Source organism: Heterodontus francisci, chromosome 41, assembly GCF_036365525.1.
Source record: "Heterodontus francisci isolate sHetFra1 chromosome 41, sHetFra1.hap1, whole genome shotgun sequence".
Lineage (NCBI taxonomy): Eukaryota > Metazoa > Chordata > Chondrichthyes > Heterodontiformes > Heterodontidae > Heterodontus > Heterodontus francisci.
In genome coordinates, this window is record NC_090411.1 from 27,051,277 (window position 1) to 27,071,996 (window position 20,720).

Below are 20,720 nucleotides of genomic sequence, written 5' to 3' on the forward strand. Positions count from 1 at the left end.
TGCTTCTAATTAGAACTAAAATGAACTGCTGTGCTACTTAATGATCCCACCATTGTTTACTAATGGGCGAGGGGGAAATCTGTAGCTGAGTTTCGAGTAAAAGTACCTGTTGGCTTCTATCTTAATATGGATCTATATACTGAAAAATGTCAAATTAAATTATTTCCACTTGGGGAACCCTTTATTATAGAATTATACAACACAGAAGGAGGCCATTCAGCCCATTATGCCAGTACTGGCTCTTTGAAACAGCTAACCAATAAATCCCATTACCCTGCTCTTTACCCATAGGCCTGCCAATTCTACCCCTTAAGATATTTATTCAATTCCTCTTTGAAGGTTATTATTGAATTTGCTTCGAAAAATCTAGGCGACACTCCAGTGCAGTACTGAGGGAATGCTGCACCGTCAGAAGTACTATCTTTTAGAAGAGATGTTAAACAAAGGCCCCATCTGCCCTCTCGGGTGGGCCTAAAAGATCTCATGGCCACTATTTCAAAGAAGAGCGGGGGAGTTATCCCCAGTGGCATGACTAATATTTATCCCTCAAACAACATCCCAAAAATGCAGATTATCTGGTCATTATCAAGTTGCTGCTTGTGGAAACTTGCTGTATGCAAATTGGCTGCTGCATTTCTTACATAATAACATTAACTGCACTTGAAAATTACCTTTTTATGAAAGTACTTCTATATTTTAAGTATATGTTTATGAGGACTTATATTTAAATTGTGGAGATGGATTCATTGGAAGATTTCATGGAAGCTGGACTTTGCTTTGTTGTTGGCAGTTCATTGAAAGGACAGAGATGTTGTTTAAAAACAGCCTTGCTGGAAGTCATATGCTTTAAACAATAGACAACAGAAACCTTGGTGACCTGGGGTAGATGTTTCCAGAGAAGTGACAGGTCAAGATTTATAGGGGTCAGGAGGCTTGACTCTTGAGATATTGTTTTTTGGTTTTCCTTTGGACAGTGTGTTGGGGTGTGAACTGATTTGAAGACAATTGGAGAAAACCAGCCAAGAGAGCAGCCCCCATCAGCTCATCCTCTTCCATCCCTTTGAGAACTTCCTAAGAATCAAGTTGAAGAAATAGAGAAACTGATGCTGCATTTCTCTTGGAAAGCCTGTCAAAAACTGATCCTCAACATAGCCTGAAAAGAACTGCTCTAGAAAGATCCCAGTGACAGCCGTCTACGCATATTTGGGATGCCAGACCAAAAAGGAACAACATGCATCTTTCAATATCTTTTCTTTCTTCAAGAATTCGCAAGTATTTGGTCAAAGTATTTTTTGTCCTTTCTTTGTATCAGACCTCTGCAAAGAGAATTTCTGTTTTTTTTTTTCCAGTGCGTGTGTGAGATTGTGGGGCATTTAAAAAGGGAAACTTTCATATTTCAATCTGTGTATTAATGCTTTGCTTTGTTACTGGTTAAGCCTTGTCTTATAATAAACTGATAATTTTGTTGTTTATTAAAGAAACCCGTTTGGTGTATTTTATTCTGGGATAAAGAGTAGAGTATATGATTGACTGCATTGGTAACTGGGTAAACATTTCAAAAAAATATATGTTGTAACAACATCATTGGCTGTAAAGCGCTTTGGGACGTCTTGAGGTCGTGAAAGGTGCTATGCAAGTGCAAGCCTTTCTTTCACCACCCTTTTAGACAGTGCATTCCAGGTCATAACAACATTTCCAACTCTCGCTCCAGGTTCTTTTACTAATTACTGTAAATATATCTCGGTCTATCTCTTTCTACCTCCCTTTGTGTTCCCTCTCTCCTCTTTCTCCTGGTACACAAACAAATTTCACTGTTTCTCACTCTGCCTATATTCCATTCCACCTTTCTCATTAGCCCTGGACCTTCTTTTCATCCTGAAAAATATTTGAACTTGTTTGGCACTTTTCGTGACCTCAGGATCCCCCAAAGCTGTTCACAGTTAGTGAATTACATCCAAAAGATGGTAGCCAATTTGCACAAAGCAAGATCCCACGAACCTTAAGTGAGAGAATTCGCCAGTTTTTTTTTAGGATAAATGTTGACCAGAATTATTTCCTTAATTTATATAAATAATATAAATATATATGTACAGTGGTTAGCACCGCAGCCTCACAGCTCCAGCGACCCAGGTTCGGTTCTGGGTACTGCCTGTGCGGAGTTTGCAAGTTCTCCCTGTGTCTGCGTGGGTTTCCGCCGGGTGCTCTGGTTTCCTCCCACATGCCAAAGACTTGCGGGTTGATAGGTAAATTGGCCATTGTAAAAATTGCCCCTAGTGTAGGTAGGTGGTAGGAGAATTGAGGGAAGATGGGGATGTGAGAGGGAAAATGGGATTAATGTAGGATTAGTATAAATGGGTGGTTGATGGTCAGCACGGACTCTGTGGGCCGAAGGGCCTGTTTCGATGCTGTATCTCTCTATGACTATGTATATATTATATAACCTTACAGAGGCTGAGCACCAACTCTCTTCCTACCTCCCCCTGGGCCATGATCCCACCACAGAACATTATGCCACTGTCTCTAGTACTGTCACTGACCTCATCCCCTTTGGAAATCTTCCCTCTACATCTTCCAATCTCATAGTTCCGCAACCCCAGCTTCTACCCCCTTCCCAAAATCTACAAACAGGACTGTCCTGGTAGACCCATCATTTCAGCCTGTTCCCACCCCACTGAACTTATTTCCTCCTGTCTTGATTCTGTTTTTTCTCCCCTTGTCCAGTCTGTTCCCACTTACATCTGTGACTCTTCTGACGCCCTGTGTCATTTGGACAGTTTCCAGTTTCCTGGTCCTAACCGTCTCCTCTTCACTATGGACGTCCAATCTCTCTACACCTCCATCCCCCACCAGGACAGTCTGAGGGCTCTCCGCTTCTTCCTTGAACAGAGGCCCAACCAGTCCCCATCCATCACTACACTCCATCGAGAAACTTCTCTTTCAACTCCACTCACTTCCTCCAAATAAAAGGTGTAACTGTGGGTACCCGCATAGGTCCTATCTATGCCGGTCTTTTTGTGGGATATGTCGAACATTTCTTGTTCCAGTCCTACTCAGGCCTCCGTCCCCAACTCTTTTCCCGGCACATTGATGACTGTATCGGTGTCGCTTCCTCCTCTCACCCTGAACTGGAAAACGTCATCAACTTTGCTTCCAATTTCCACCCTTCTCTCACCTTCACGTGGTCCATCTCCGACACTTCCCTTCCCTTCCTCCACTTCTCTGCCTCCATCTCTGGGGATAGGCTGTCCGCTAGTATTTATTATAAGCCCACTGACTCCCACAGCTACCCTAACTATATCTCCTCACACCCAGCCTCCTGTAAGGATTCCATTCCATTCTCCCAATTTCTCCATCTCCGATGCAACTGTTCCGATGATGCAACAGTGTCTCTGATATGTCTTCCTTTTTCCTCAACCAAGGATTCTCCCCCATTGTGGTTAACAGGGCTCTCAAACATGTCCGACCCATTTCCCACACTTCTGCCCTCACCCCTTCCCCTCCCTCCCTGCCGTGACAGGGTTCCCCTTGCCCTCACTTTCCACCCCATCAGCCTGCACATCCAAAGGGTCAACCTCCGGCATTTCCGCAACCTCCAGCGTGATGCCACCACCAAACGCATCTTCAACTCCCCTCCCCTGACAGCATTCTGAAGAGATCTTTCCCTCCACGACACCCTGGTCCACTCCTCCATCACCCCCTGATACCTCTTCCCTTACCCATGGCATCTTCCCATGCAATCGCAGGAGGTGTAATACCTGCCCTTTTACCTCCTCTCTCCTCGCCATCCAAGGCCCCAAACACTCCTTTCCAGGCGAAGCCGCGATTTACTAGTACTTCTTTCAATTTAGTATACTGTATATGCTGCTCACAACGCGGTCTCCTCTACACTGGGGGGACCAAACACAGATTGGGTGACAGCTTTGCAGAATACCTCCGCTCGGTCCACAAGCATGAGCCCGTGCATCTGGTTCCTTGCCATTTTAATTCTCCACCTTGTTCGCATGCCCGCATTTCTGTCCTCGGCCTGCTGCAGTGTTCCAGTGAACATCAACGCAAGCTCGAGGAACAGCACCCCGTTGTCCGATTAGGCACTATACAGCCTTCCGGACTCAATATTGAGTTCAGTAATTTCAGACATGAGCCCCTTTATTTTTTGTTTATTTTTATTTTATTTTTTAAAATATATTTATTCCTTTTTAATGTTATTTTTTTTAAACCCTGTGCTAATCTTTAACTTAGTTTTCATGTTTTTGCTTTCGTACAGAGCTGTTCATTATTCTACCATTAGCACTCTCTCTGGACTCGTGCTTTGTCTTTTGTTACAACTATTTAGCACTCCATTTGCATTCTGTTCCATGACACCTGTCATTTAATCTCTTTCCCCCCCCCCACCTCCATCCTATCACAGTCCTTCCTCCTTGTTCTCCTTCCCCACCGCTGCACCACCCCCCACCCCCCTCACTTGCTCAAAGACTGTTACATTTCAAACTTTTGCCAGTTCTGATGAAAGGTCACAGACCTGAAACGTTAACTCTGTTAACTCCGTTAACAGAATGATTTCCCTTCTGTTCCTCAAATAGGACCATGGGATCTTTTACAGCTACCTGATACACAGACAGTGCTTTAGCAGCTTAAAGATGGTACATGTGACAACATAGCACTCCCTCAGTTGTGCACCGAAGTGTCAGTTTAGATTACGTGTTTAAATCAGTGGAGTGAAGCTTGAACTCATGACTGTTTGACTCAAAGGTAAGATTCCTACCAACTGAACCAAACTGATACTTGAGATTAAAGATTCCGGCAAGTGGGAAAAATGTGACGTCTGGTTTCCGAGCGCCTCTCAGTGATCGGAAGCTTCAAGTTATTGCAAATTTAATTCAGTCTGCTTGAGACAAGTTACACCAGTAAGCTAAGTAATGAGATAAATTGTGTATATTCTGCATATAAAGCGCAGGTGATTGATAAAGAGGATGTCACCCTCCTTCTCTCCTCAATTCTTTTTGATTTCCCTACTTTCACCCAACTCTCTCCCTTTGTACTTTTTACACTAGCCTTTTTAATCTTTCTAACTCTCCTCACTGTTTTCTCCCCATTCTCTTTCCCCACCACTGCCCTCTCCTTCACTTCCTTTCCTTTTGCCTGCCTCCCCCCTTCAGCTTTTTTTTCTATGTTATGATACACTGAATGGGACTATTTGACTGAAATTCACTGGAAGTGACTGGGCCTCCCACATCAAGGCAGAGTATTATTGTGCCTCATAACAAAGGAAACTCGTTAATTCCATCTCGCGTTTTGACGCTAACAGAGCCACAAATGGCTGGGATAAGAGATGGAACTTTTAACCTCTTCTGAATATTGGTAGCATGAGGTTTAAACGCATTTGCAGACAGCAGCCCTTTGCATTGACCAAACCAGGACTGGATATGTTTGCGATGTAACAATGCTTTATGCTAAGCCCCTTATACTCAGTTATGGTCAGGAATGTGGGCAGTGCTAATGGTACAAAGACACCATTTAAGAGGACATTGGTGCGGCTAATTGTATGGGACAAGGCCCCTAGTGCCCATCCTCCCGTCCACCTGTGCCTCTTAGCAGATTAGCTCCTTATGGTGCATTTGAGTCTCTGTTTGCAGCTGCCTTTTTTATATTAACATAGTTGGGAGCGTAAATGAATCTGCCCTTCTGGGATAGAACATGAAGGAAGAGAGGCAGATTAGATGTGGGATGAAGCCAGATCTGGTAAGGATACCTGTGCAAATGTGAACTGGGGTAAGTCTGATTTCTCTGTTCTTATTCATCATATACTTCAACATTTTTCAACCCAGCAGGTTGAGGGGTCAGAAATGAGGAGTCGTAGACACCAGATTAAATGTAAGAGGCCGGAGCAATTTTTTTTTTTTTACACACCAAGTTCTGTGGAATTCATTGCGAGGCTTAGTGCATGAGGCAGAAACTGCATCAATATTCAAGGTTAGGTTGAATGGGTGGATGAGGAAAAAGGAATTGCAGGGATACTGGAACTAGATGGACAAATGTGATCAGCGCTGTTTTCTCACGTTGTAGGACGCAGACTGATTGGGCCACTGTACCTCTTTTCAAGAGGCAGAATCACTTCCTAAACTTCTGAATGGAACAGTTAGTTGAACAAAAGATTTACAGACGTTCCATCTGTAATCCAAGGTCAGGTGCACTTGTACAAAATGCATCAAGCCCATGGCCCAAATCTAGATCAGAACTAAACCCAGAATGAGAGGTTGTAACTACCAGGAAAGGCAAGGCTGAGGGATGACTTTAAAAAAGGCTTTAAAATTATGAAAGGATTTGATGGGGGAGATCAACTCTAGGGGTCATCAATATAAGATAGTCACTAATAAATCCAATAGGGAATTTAGGAGAAATTTCTTTCACCAGAGAGTGATAGAATGTGGAACTTGCTACCACAAGGATGGGGACACTAACATGTGCAAGCTCCCCTCTGTGTCACACACCATGCTGATTTGAAAATATATCGCCGTGCCTTCACTGTCGCTGAGTCAAAATCCTGGAACTCCCTCCCAAACAGGAGTACAATCAGCACATGGACTGCAGTGGTTCAAGAAGGCAGCTCACCACCACCTTCCCAAGGGCAATTAGGGGTTGGGCAAAAAATGCTGGCCTGGCCAGCGACGCCCACATCCCATGAATGAATTAAAATAAAAGGTAGTTGAGACGAACAGTATAGATGCATTTAAGGGCAAGTTAGATAATGAATGATGGCGAAAGGGAAAGGTTATATTGATGGGGTTAGACAAGGTAGAGTGGAAGGAGGCTCGTGTGGAGCATAAACACCAGCATGGGTCAGTTGGGCTGAATGGCCTATTTTTGTGCTGTAAATGAATCGGCATTAACAGTAAATGCAAATTAATAGAAACATGGAATTTACATAGAATTATATAAAAATTACAACACTGAAACCGGCCGTCCAGCCCATAGAGTCCATATTGGTACCTATCCTCCACACAGAGTATTCCTAATCTGACAGTCATCCTAATACTGTTCTGATGAAAGGTCACAGACCTGAAATGTTAACTCTGTTTCTCCCTCCACAGATGCTGCCCGCCCTGCTGAGTATTTCCAGCCCTTTCTGTTTTTATTTCAGATTTCCAGCATCCGCAGTATTTTGCTTTTATTTTAGCAATCTTAATCCCATCTGACTTCGGGGAATGTTGGCCTGCATTGTTGAAGCTTTATTGCAGGAGGTGGCTGCTGTCTTAGCCCATCTGTTTCAGCCAATGGGAAGCAGCAAATATGATGAGCACTGACATGGTGAATCGAAATCAGACCTCAAATATTAAATAAAACCAGGAAAAAGTAAGCAGACCAGCCAGCATCTCTGGAGAGAGAACCAGAGTTAACACCTGAGATCCATGACCTTTCATCAGGACCGGGCGATGTTCAAGATTAACCATATTTAACCAAGTACAGAGGGTTTGGGGAGGAAAGGTTTGTGATGGGTGGAAAGCAGGAAACATTAAATGACAAAAGGGATGTTGGTGCAAGGCAAAAGTGGTAATGGGACAAGTCAAGAAGCAAAAGACAGGTCTGGAGGAGCAGTGAGTGGTTCTAACAGAATAAATGAGGGGAAAGGAGGCATGGAAAATCCGATAAATCATGTCCATCAATCATGTAGCCCGGTATTCCTACTTCCAATGGTGCAAACCTGTCAATGGGACACTTGCATAGAATGATCTAGAATGTGCAGCACAGAACATACGGCCTTTTGGCCCATCGAGTCTGTGCCGCCTCTTTCAGAGTTAGCCCCAAATCCCCTGCTCTCTCCCCATATCCCTGCAATTCTTTTTTTCTCCTTATTTGTTCAATTCCCTTTTGAAGGATCCAATTGACTCTGTATCCAACGCCCAATCAGGCAATGCTGTACACGAGCCTCCTCCAATCCCCACTTCATCTGTTGTAACATCTCAGGGCTCACGATTCCTTTAGCAAATTGGCCAATTTGTGTCAGACTCATCACAATGGTTTGGAAATTGAGTGATTCTCTTGGGAACCAACACAACATTCATTGCACCTTTTGCAATGACATTCTGTCTTCAGTGAACCACTGTGGCCTATCTAAATATGCTAATGGAATGGATATATGACTTCCAAGTTGGGAAGCAGTGGTAAATGGATGTTAATCTTATGGCAACATTTGAATTATCCTTGGTCCCAATTCTGGTTCCGTGACAGAATGCTGACTGTCAGAAGTGATGATTTCTTGACTATTACAGTGATTAACTCTCCATTTGAGAGATGAGTAGCGACTGATCTGCTGTAGGCAGAGATGGGATTGGAAAAATAGTGCACATTATATTATTTTTATTGATCAAGCCAACAATGCTGTTGAGAAAGATTGGATATAATTGTCCACTTGCCTCCACTCGATAACACACTGGGACTTATAACGCAGCCCAAGGGCCTTTTGGCGGCTGCTTCATGTGCCATTTGTGCCATGCACTGATCCTGCTGTTTTGTTTAAAATCCAGCAAAAGGTGGCGAGGGAAAGTAATTTGGGAGGACGTCGTTAACTACCTTTTCTAGACACGGTTTGAATGGGTCTTTTAAGTTCTTTAGGTGTTTTTTTTTCCCTCTCTTCCTGCTGAGCTTCATTGGAGAGCAACATGCACCCGATCGTCCCTGGTTGCCCCTTCGTAGGGAATGGCCCGGATATAGTTTGAGATCATGGCCCACCCCCACCAACACCTGTCCTGCAGAGAATTGGTGAGCAACGCAGCTCTAAAGGTAGCAAGCTTCCTTCAGCCACATCTAGCACTTTGCCTTCTCAATCACATTCAAAATATGCTGGGGCAAGCGAGGGGTGGATGGCTGGAAAATCTAATAGAAATTCTTCAGAAAGCTCATACCTGTCACAGCCGCCTCCATATTTTCCCATTGCTATAAACGTGCAGCCCCCTGCTTGAAAAGCTCCAAGGAACAGATAGTTCACTTCATAGCAAAGTCCAGCTCCTGTGATAGGGATATGGCTTTGGTCTCGCATGTCCTCCCCTAACAATCTGGCCCTCACATTCCAAGCAGCTGAGTCCTGCCAATGCTTATATTTCTCATGCGCAGGGTTGTCCTGTTTGTGTTTTGCGGTCCCGGAGGTTTGGTTTATAGTCATGTTTCCTCATGATCAAATTCTGAACCATGAGCAGCATGAGATATATGCAAATTCATAGAAACATGGAATTCACTTAGAAATCACAATATTGTTTATCCACCGTGGCAGCAGTAGTCCTAATCTCATGTGTCCACCATGTCCTCATATCCTTTACCCTTCAGTCGTCCATCTAACCTGTTCTTACATGTTGACGTGGTCTCTGCTTCAGCTACTAACTCCGACTGTGCATTCCACAGCCTCACAGAAACCTCAGTGTAGACAAAGCTTCTGCAGCTGCCCATCTGTTTTACTTGGTGTGCCCACCCCTTAAAAAAAAAACTCTTTGGGATGCACCTACACAACCTCTGAAGACAAAACCTTGGGCGCCCCTGCCCAGTGAGGTTGGGTTTGTTTGTCAGCTCTTCACAAGTTTCTGGTTTTACCAGGACCACTGGCACAGTGGCGCAGTGGTTAGCATCGCAGCCTCACAGCTCCAGCGACCCGGGTTCAATTCTGGGTACTGCCTGTGTGGAGTTTGCAAGTTCTCCCTGTGTCTGCATGGGTTTGCTCCGGTTTCCTCCCACATGCCAAAGACTTGCAGGGTGATAGGTTAATTGGCCATTATAAATTGCCCCTAGTATAGGTAGGTGGTAGGGGAATATAGGGACAGGTGGGGATGTGGTAGGAATATGGAATTAGGGTAGGATTAGTATAAATGGGTGGTTGATGGTCGGCACAGACTCGGTGGGCCGAAGGGCCTGTTTCAGTGCTGTATCACTAAACTAAACTAAACTTTAGCCAAAACCCCCATGTTTGTTTCAGAAAGGCGTGAGCTGCTTTAAATGCAACAGATTGCCCTTACTGCATGTCTGTGTGTGTGTGTAAAACCAGTCAAGGGAGAGAAGATACTAGGCTACATAAAGTGAGGGTGTGCTTCCTTACAGCACACCAAACTGAAGTAACATTCATGCAACGATAAAGATTTACTTTTCTATCTTGTACTGTGCTTGTGGTGTATCAGAAGCAGTTAAAAAAAGAACTTGCATTTATATAGCACCTTTCGTGATCTCATACGAAGATACAAATTAGGAGCAGGAGTAGGCCATTCAGCCCCTTGAGCCTGCTCCACCATTCAATAAGATCATGGCTGATCTGTATGTGTCTAGAATTCCACACTCCATCTATCCCAGATAACCTTTGATTCCCTATCTAGCCCCGCCTTAAAAATATTCAATAACCCCGCCTCCACCATCTTCTGAGGCAGAGAGTTCCAAAGTCGCACAACCCTCAGAGAGAAAAAACTTCTCAAAATCTCAAGATGTCCCAACGCACTTTACTGCTTATGAAGTACCCATGAAGTGTAGTCACTGTTGTGATGTAACAGTAACTGCATTTCATTGGCTGTAAAGTGCTTTGGGAAGTCCTGAAATTGTGACGCTATAGAAATTCATCTTTCTTTTCACTTTGTCCATCAGCTCGAACTTTATTTCTGATAAATGAGTCATTACGGCACAGAGAGAGGCCATTCAGCCCATCGAGTCCATGCCAGCTCTCTGTCGAACAATCCAGTCTGTCCCATTCACCTGCTCTATCCCCGTAGCCCTTCAAGTTTATTTCCCTCAAGTGCCCATCCCTGCTTTCTCTTTGAAATCATTCATTGTCTCCACTTTTTCCACCTTCCGTAGGCAGGAAGTTCCAGGTCATTACCACTCGCTGCATTAAAAAAAAAAGTTCGTCCTCATATTCGCCCCCTCACCCCACCCCTTGCCCAAAACCTTAAATCTGCAAAAATGTTAATTAAACATAGGTGAAGAACCAAGACCCATAGTACCCAACACCACCAACATTAACCTAAGTAGGAGAAACATGTAGTTAAATCAACAACAGAGGGCAAAAGAAAGGACTTGCATTTATATAGCGCCTTTCGCAACCTCCAGACATCCAAAAATGCTTTACAGCCAATGAAGTACTTTTATGAAGTGTGCTTACTGTTGTATTGTAGGAAACGCAGCCGCCAATTGTGCACAGCAAGCTCCCACAAACAGCAATGTGATAATGACCAGATAATCTGTTTAAGTGATATTGGTTGAGGGATAAATATTGGCCCCAGGATACCGAGGAGAACTCCCCTGCTCTTCAGTTCGTGCCATGGAATCTTATACATCCACCTGAGTGGCCAGAAGAGGCCTTGGCTCAAGGTCTCATCCAAAAGTCAGCATCTCAACAGTGCAGCACTCCCTCAGTACTGCACTGGGAGTCTCAGCCTGACATATGTGCTTAGGTTATTGGATTGGGACCTGAGTCTCTGACCTTTTAACTCAGCAACAAGCGTGCTACCAACTGAGCCACTATAATGCATGCTTGTTCCAGTATTGTGTGCAATATGCACGTATATACTTTCCAACACCACATGAGGTCATTGCATAGACAGTGCACAAATACATATATACAAACACAACTTAAAATATTGGGAATTTTAGAATAAAATCATGGGGAGTATACATTGATCTAATTCAGTGGGCTAAATCTTTTATTTGAATCACATTTTATTTTCAAAACTTATCACACATCTTTTACAAAGTAATGAAAGAATAATATGTTTTAACAATGAATGTTTATCTGTTTCTATAACAGTTCTCTTCTTTAATGATTATATGTACATATATATTTTTAAATCTAATTGTTCCCAGGGAGGCAGAGGGTTAAAAAGGGACTGGGTGTCACTGAGGGTTCCCGGATGGAAGCTTAATAAGAAAAAAAAGGAGCAGGTTGCAGGATTAGCTAAGAGCTGAGGCAGGATTCACAGAGAGGGGGAGCAGTAGAGAGGAGAGAGAGAGAGAGAATAATGCTGGTACCAGGTTCCTAGGGCAACCTCCATCTCTTGTCTTACCAACCCAAGGGTCTTGGGGAGGGTGGGAGGGGGGGGGTGGAGGCAAGAAATAAAAAAAAGGAGTATTTTTTTTCTCTTCAATTTCAAATCATAATTTATAACCTGAGGAAAAAGGAGGTGAAACCAAGACAATGACAACATCCACAAAGGAAGCAGGTTCTGCTCAATATGTGGGACCATACCGACTAGAGAAGACACTGGGGAAAGGACAGACAGGTTTGGAACCATTTTATCCAGTCTATTTGATGTTATACACAGGATAATGCTACATATATATCTAAATGCAAGACAGTGCTTTTGTTTGGGATGCGTGGAGCTGCAGAAAAAAATCAATGAATCTAATGTTTTGCATTGAGCCTTCATTGTGTTGCTGCAGCGTAAAATTTATTTATTTTTATATCTGTGGAAAGGCAGGGTCTGCTGGTGGCTTGTGACTATTGACTTGCAGAACTGGAATGATGTATATATTTGCATTAATCCCAAGGATTGATTACAGAATGGAACAAAAAAAAAGAGGCTTTTGTGCTTGCAGTTTTCATCCCATCTTTTGAATCTGCCTGTTTTTGATTTGACATGCAAGAAGCTGTGACAGCCTGTCCCTCTCCCTCACACAAACGAGCCTTGCAGGGATACTGTCTCAGAAAGGGAGGGTTTTAAAGCGTGCATGTTTTTAAATAGAACTTTAAAGAGGCTCAGGGTGAATTTTTTTTTGGCTTTACGTTTTTTTTTTGGTTAAAGTAGTGTGCATAATTTTATGTGTTTTAAATATTTGAGTGCCCAGCTGAAAGGATTTAGGATTTTTAATCTTAAAATGCATAAATAGCAAAGTAAAATTGGATTCAGATCTGTAGCTTACTATATTCTGCTGTTTCATGAAATTAATCTGGTGCTGGTTGCTTACACACGAGAGAGTCAAACGTAAATGAAATGCAGGAAATCAGATTGTAGTTTGTTTAGAAATACTCCTTTGAACCATCTCAGCAAGTTAGTGCAGGGAACCCGAATGCTTTTTTTCATTTCAATTATTATATATGCCTTTAGGAAACAGTTTCGGCCAGTGGAATGTGCTGGCACTGATGCTTTCTCCTCCTCTTGCTTGCCTGGAGTGGGATTGTCTGGTGCTATTGTGGGTTGTGAGCATTGATTGGAACTTGGTTGCAGTGGTGAGAGACTGAACAGGGGATGTTTCGAGACGCTGCATTACACCAGAAGGAAAGGCACTCAGTGCAGCCTCAGTCAACGGAATGTAGGAAAATGCATGTAGCACAGTGAATAGAGAGAGCAGGAGACTAACAGGCAGTATTGCTATATAATGATCATCTGTGAAATATGGACCATAAAAATACACTATGCAGAGTGGCAGGATGTGCCTATGGGATATATATATAACATGCTATGCTGTATCTATCAGTGGGATACAACAGCAAAGTGTTGCACCTATATAGACACCCAAAGATTTTAAAAGCGAGCAAGTCTTTTTTTCACGCTGGGTCTTTCTGATGTGGGCCCAAAGATGTACAAAGAACTATAATCGCCCTTTAATTGAGGCCAAGAGTTTGCAATCATCATCTTCTAGGTTTGCCTTCTCCAACCTCTTTCTCCCATAAAATGTATTGAAGCAGAGGACTTAAAGGCACAGGATGGTTTTTACACAGCTCCAGCTTGGCAACTGGGGGATCACAACTTGAGCTTTACTTTAGCCATGAGCAACACCATGTGATATTTTTATATTACATGGTTCTGCAGGCGAGTGCAGGATCTGTCAATGTGACACAAAAGTGCATCTAGAATATATAATGGAACTTCTGTCATTGTAATATTGAGTTTTATATATATTATGTAGAATGCGAACTCTGTTAATGGGATATCGAGCAACTATCAATTATATCGAAAATTTATAAGTACTTGTCTGTCACGATTCAGATGTCATACACTAATTTCTCAGTTACACTTGAGTGGGGATGGGGGGACAGAGAATGTGTTACAAAATAAAGGTCATTTGGAATGTACAGACAGGCTGTTTAGTACCAGACTGGAGTCACAATGTCTCCAACCTCTTGACTGACCTAAAGAAAAAATGTTCTGCATTTATATAGCGCCTTTCACAACCTCACAATGCCCCAAAGTGCTTTACAGCCAATGAAGTACTTTCTGAAGTGCAGTCACTGCTGAAATGTAGGAAACACAGCAACCAATTTGTGCACACAGCAAGCTCCCACAGAGAGCAATGTGATTATGAGAAGATAATCGCTTGGGGGAATAAATATTGGTCAAGACACCAGGGAATACTCCCCTGCTCTTCTTCAAAATAGTGCCGTGGGATGTTTTATGTCCACCGGAGAGAGCAGACGGGGCCTCATTTAATGTCTCATCAAAGGCACATGTCCGACTTATGCTTGAACTCACCCAGGTTTTGCCTAACCTCAGGTCAACTTTTTTTTTTGTTGCAGCATTTAAAGGGACATACACCACTGGTTTAACAACATTATAATATGCTGTGTTACATATTTCTGCCCTTACTAAACATACACCCTCTAGTTTATCATGAGCAGTAATACTGGAGTTTCGCTAGTATTTGTAAACATTTTGAGAGCATCCATCCCAATTTCGGACTGCACAGAGTCGTAAGTCATAACAGCACAGAAGGAGGCTATTCGGCCCATCGTCCATGCTGGCTCTCTGTCGAGCAATCCAGTCAGTCCCATTCCCCCACTCTATCCCGTAGCTCCACGAGTTTATTTCTCTCCAGTGTCCATCCAACTTCCTTTCGAAATCATTGATCATCTCCGCTTCCAGCACCCTCGTAGGCAGCGAGTTCCAGAGATATAAACAAAAAGGAAAAGAGGAGTAGTCATTTCACGCTGACGTCAATTGCAGGTTGTTTGTTGTTGGGGTCAGTGTGGGGAAATTAGTAGATGGACCGGCAGCCAAAGATTTCCAAAGCTTGTAGCATTTAGCAAACCTCATTTGACCAACAGCAATTAAACTTTAATTGACCTCAGGTTTGAGCTTAATTACCAGGGTCAGCCATGGCTCGGGGGCACTCTCACCTCTGAGTCGGCAGATTGCGGTTTGAGCCCCATTTCGGAGACCTGAGCACATAAGCTGACATTCCCAGTGCTGTACTGAGGGAGTGCTGCACTGTCGGAGGTGCCATCTTTCAAAATGAAATGTTAAACTGAGGCCCCATCTGTCCACTTTGGGTGGATGGAAGATCCCTTCTTTTTTTAAAAAAACCTGTTCGCTGTGCTGAAGTGTGATATTTTACTGTTTCTACGATATATTTTAAAGTATTCTGAAAGCATGTATTCCTATAGCTGTCTCACTGACCTCCTGTAACACTTTCACTGTCACACTTCATTCACAACACCCCTGTTATAAATAATCCCCTTGATTGACCTGGGGGGAGAAAAAGACTTGCATTTATATAGCACCATAACCTCAGGATGTCCCAAACACTTTAGCCAATGAAGTACTTTTGAAGTGTAGTCACTGCTGCTGTAGTGTAGGAAATGCGGCAACCAATTTGTACACAGCAAGCTCCCACAAACAGCAATGAGATAATGAATAATCTATTTTAGTGATGTTAGCTGGGGTAGGACACCAGGGAGAACTCCCTTCTTCCTCTTCAAAACAGTGCCATGGGACCTGTTACATCCACTCGAAAGGGCAGCTGGGGCCTCAGCTTAAAGTATCATCCAAAAGGCAGCACCTCCAAACCCTCCCTCCATGTTACATTGGAGAGTCAATGCGGACTTTCTACTCATATTTCTGGAGTGGGATTTGAACTGACAACCGCCACACCTGACACCTTGCACAGCCGACTGGGTGAAGTGTTGGTGTATTACAGAGTCCAGGCTCTCAGCGTGATATCAGAGTACATATGTGTACTCAGAGTGATTAAAGGTACATCTCACTCTCAATCTCTATCTTTGCCCCTTCCCCCCTCTCTCTCTCTCTCTCACACATATATATAAAATTTTGTATCTAGATCATCTGTAACACATCAAACCTCACGCTTTATAAATCATAAGTAACGTTCTTTTAACAGTCATTTGCTGTTGTTATTCTGACCTTCACATAACTTGGCCTTTCCCCAAGTGAAAGAGTCAAGCAGCTAATATTATAGAGCACGCTAGCGACAGTGACAGCAATTAGTCTGCAATTAACCTCAGAATGTGCCTATTTAGACCATTGTGCATAAGGAATATTTTGGCAGTGGCTTTCAAGCTAAACATCACAATCGTATGACAGGTTTAGAGGATAATGGCACAGCAGAATGGCTAAATGAATGCTTTGCTTCAGTTTCCACAATGGATATGATGCCAGAGATGCAGGGTAAACTTGAGATTAGTGAAGGGGAAAGAATATTGGGGTTTACAAACCTTCCAATGGCCAAATTTACAAATGGAGACTTCACAATCTTTGGACTCTGAGAGTGTTGACCATAAGATATTGACAGAAATAGACAAGGCACTTGCGAAGGCATTGGGGATAAACTTCCATTGGTTCAGCTTTAAATTAAATTGGGATTACTCCTAAAGGCACATGGTATTCCTTACATTGTTACTCAAAAGGAGAGGTAGAGATAAAGTGAGCATCTGCAGGTTAATGTGTGTTAATGTCAGTAACAGGAACATTGTTAGAAAGCAGCATTGGAACAAGTTAAATCAGCATTTAAGAAACCAGTTGAGCACTGTGAAGTTATAAATGTTCTTTGATAGAATCTCTGAATTATCATGTTATCATACAGCACAGAAGGAGGCCGTTTGGTCCATTGTGTCTGTGCTGTCTCTTTGAAAGAGCTAAGCAATTAGCCCCACTCCCCTGCTCTTTCCTCATGGCTCTGCAAAGTTCTCCTTTTCAAGTAATTCCCTACACTTTAAAAAAAAAAAATCTCCTCATTTCCCCTCTAAACCTTTTACCATTTTTAACCAACCCTGCTGCCACTGGAAACAGTTTCTCCCTATTTATTCTATCAAAACCCTTTGTAATTTCAAACACCTCCATTAAATTTCCCCTTAACCTTCTATGGCCTAAGGAAAACAATCCCACCTTCTCCAGTCTCTCCACATAACTGAAGTCCCTTGGCCATGGCATCATTCTAAGTAAATCTCTTCTGCACCATCCTTCCTAAAGTGTAGTACCCAGAATTGGACACAATACTCTGGCTGAGGCCTTACCAGTGATTTATAAAGGTTTAGCATAACTTCCTTACTTTTTTACTCTATTCCTTCATGTATAAATAGCATAGTGTGATGTCACAGGAAAACAGGTAGTTGATTGGTTGGTGAGTATTTTTCTCATTTTATCTTTCAAAACTCGGTTAATTTTAGTAATTGTAAGGTATTATTAGTAGTAGCAAGGGTTACGAACAGTAAAGCTTATTAGATTGGCCGGAGAGTATTTCTTATTTATTACTATTGGTAAGTTTTATTACTATTGGTGAGGTTATTGCTACTATTGGTATTGTTTTAATATTGGTAGGGTGTATTGATAGTGGTAAGTTAGATTAGCGTTAGCAAAGTTTATTATCGCTATTGGTAAAATTTATTACTATTGGTAGGGGTATTAGTATTCGTAGTAGCAGGGTTTATTTGTAGTACCAAGGTTTATTATCCAATAGATAGAGGAATGGCAGGGCTGCTCCAACTTCTGAAGTGCACATCCTATGCTATGTGGGAGCTCCAGGACACTTCTCATCTCTTGGATAACCATATGTGCAGGAAGTGTCGCCGGTTGCAGCAGCCTGTGCTCTGGGTTTCAGAGCTTGAGTAGCAGCTAGCGTCACTGCGGTTCATCCGCAATGATGTTGAGAGCTTTGTGGCTAGCACGTTATAGATGTGATCGCCCAGCAACTTAAGAGTATGCAGGGAGAGAGGGAATGGGTGACTGCCAGGCAGCCAAGAAGAAACAGGCAGGTAGTGCAGGAGACCCCTGAGAGCATCTCACACTGCAGCAGGTATTCAGTTCTGAATACTGAGGAAGGTGATGGTGATGGGGAGTGCAGCCAGAGCCAAGGCCATGGCACCATGGGTGGCTCAGCTGTATAGGGGGGCGCAAGGAAGACTGTAAGAGCAATAGTGATAGGAGATTCAATAGTCAGGGGAACAGACAGGCATTTCTGTGGCTGCAGACATTAATGCAGGATGGTGTGTTGCCTCCATGGTGCCAGGGTCAAGGATGTCACTGAATGGCTGCAGAGCACCCTGAGTGGGGAGGTTAAACAGCCAGCAGTCGTGGTACCAATGACATAGGTAGGAAGTGGGACGTGGTCCTGCAGAAAGCGTTTAGGGAGCTAGGTAAGAAATTAGCAAGTAGGGCCTCAAAAGTAGTAATCTCCGGATTACTCCCAGAAGCATGTGCAAATGAGTATAGATATAGGATGATAGTGCAGATGAATGTGTGGCTGGAAAGGTAGTGCAGGAGGGAGGGCTTTAGATTCCTGGAGCACTGGGACCAGTTCTGGAGAAGGGTGGGACCTGGACAGGTTGCAGCTGAGCAGAGCTGGGACAAATTTCCTTGTGGGGCAATTTGCTAGTGCTATTGGGGAGGGTTTAAACTAACTTGGCAGGGGTGTGGGAATCAGGAAATAATACAAGAGAGGAACACCAAGGTGCACAGAGAATTGAAAGAGACAGATAGCACTAGAGAAGGAAATAGCAAAGTATTCGATGGGGTCAGTGTGACAGTGTTAGACGGTATTGGAGAAAGGGGTAGTTCTGTATTAGATGGGAATGGACTGAGAAGGACTACGAGGAATGCAAAGAAAGGATTACATTGGATGTGTGTAAATGCAAAATGTGGTAAATAAGGTTGGTGAGCTGCAAGCACAAATAGCAGTGTGGGAATATGATGTAGTGGCAATAATGGAACCATGGGTTTAAAATGGCGAGGACTAAACATTTAACATACAAGAATATAAAGTGTTCAGAAAAGATAGAGAAGGAAAAAAGGGAGGTGGGGTGGCAGTCCTGATTAGGGAAGACATTGCAGTGTTGGAAAGGGAGGATGTTCTTGAAGGGGCAAGGACAGAATCCATTTGATTAGAGTTGAGGAGCAAAAAGGGGATGATCACACTACTTAGGGGTATTCTATAGGCCTCCCAATAGTGTGAGAGAGAGATAGTGGAGCAAATCTGCAGGGAAATCGCAGAGATGTTCAAGAACTATAGAATAGTGAATTTGGGGGAATTTAATTACATACGAATTAGAAGCAGGAGTAGGCCACTCGGCCCTTCGAGTCTGCTCCGCCATTCAATAAGTTCATGGCTGAACTGACTACTCCACATTTTCACCTACCCCCGATAAACTTCCACCACCTTGTTTATCAAGAATCTATCTACCTCTGCCTTAAAAATATTCCAAGACTCTGCTTCCACTGTTTTTTGAGGAAGAGAATTCCAAAGATTCATGACCCTCTGAGAGAATTTCTCCTCATCTCTGTCTTAAATGGACGACCCCTTATTTTTAAACGGTGACCCCCAGTTCGGGATTCTCCCACAAGGGGAAACATCCTTTCCACATCCACCCTGTCAAGACCCCTCAGGATCTTATATGTTTCAATCAAGTCACCTCTTACTCTTCTAAATTCCAGCAGATACAAGCCGAGCCTGTCCAATCTTTCCTCATAAGACAACCCTCCCATTCCAGATATTAGTCTAATAAACCTTCTCTGAACTGTCTCCAACGCATTTACATCCTTCCTTAAATAAGGAGACCAGTACTGTACACAGTACTCCAGATGTGGTCTCACCAATGCCCTGTATAGCTGAAGCATAACCTCCCTACTTTTGTATTCAATTCCCCTCACGATAAACAATAACATTCTATTAGCTTTCCTAATTTTGTGCTGTACCTGCATACTAACCTTTTGTGATTCATGCACTGGGACACACAGATCCCTCTCCAAGTATCGATTGGGATAATTTTAGAGTAAAGGGTAAGGAGGGGGAGGAATTTCTGAAATGTGTTCAGGAGAACTTCCTTGATCAGTATGTTCTCGGCCCAACTATGGAAAGAGGCATTGCTGGATCTGGTGCTGGGAAATGAGGTGGACCAAGTGTCTGTGAGGGAGCACTTGGGTAAGAGTGATCATAAGGTTTAGACTAGTAATGCAGAAAAGCAAGGAACAAAATAAGGTAAAATGTCTAGATTGGAAGACAGCTAATTTTAATGTGGAGACAAGGGATCTAGCCAGGGTAAAATGGAACTAAAGACTGACCAGAAGAGCTGTATCGGAACAGTGTGTTATCTTTAAGTAAGTGATGCTTCAGATACAGGCTAGGAACATTCCATGATAAATGTCAAGTGAACTCAAGTGAGAACCAGGCCAAGTACAATAAGTTGAGAGGGGAGGTGAAGAAGAAAATAAGACAGGAAAAGACAGACTATGAGAATAGAATGGCAGTCAACGTAAAAGGGAACCCAAAAATTTTCTACCGAATGTAAATAGTAAGCGAGTAGTAAGAGGTGGAGTGGGGCCTATTGGGGGCAGACAGGGTAATATAAGCTTAGAGGCACATGACAAGACTAATATACTTAATGAGTACTTTGTACCTGTTCACTAAGAAAATGGAAACTGACAAAATATCAGTAGAAGCAGAGAGAGTACAGGCAATGGATAGGATAAAAATTGAGGGGGGGTGGGGTACTAAAAAGGCTGGCTATGTTTAGGGTAGATAAGTCACCTGGT

At 43.1% G+C, this 20,720-nt stretch overlaps 1 protein-coding gene across 1 annotated transcript in view; it reads left to right on the forward strand.

The window, feature by feature from the left end:
• Positions 1-12,157: 12,157 nt before the first annotated feature.
• Positions 12,158-20,720, forward strand: part of LOC137353656 (serine/threonine-protein kinase BRSK2-like) — a 186,589-nt gene continuing 178,026 nt past the window's right edge. The window contains exon 1 of the mRNA XM_068020009.1: positions 12,158-12,242. Within this exon, the coding sequence (XP_067876110.1) occupies positions 12,158-12,242 (85 nt within the window). The remainder of the gene's footprint in view (positions 12,243-20,720) is intronic.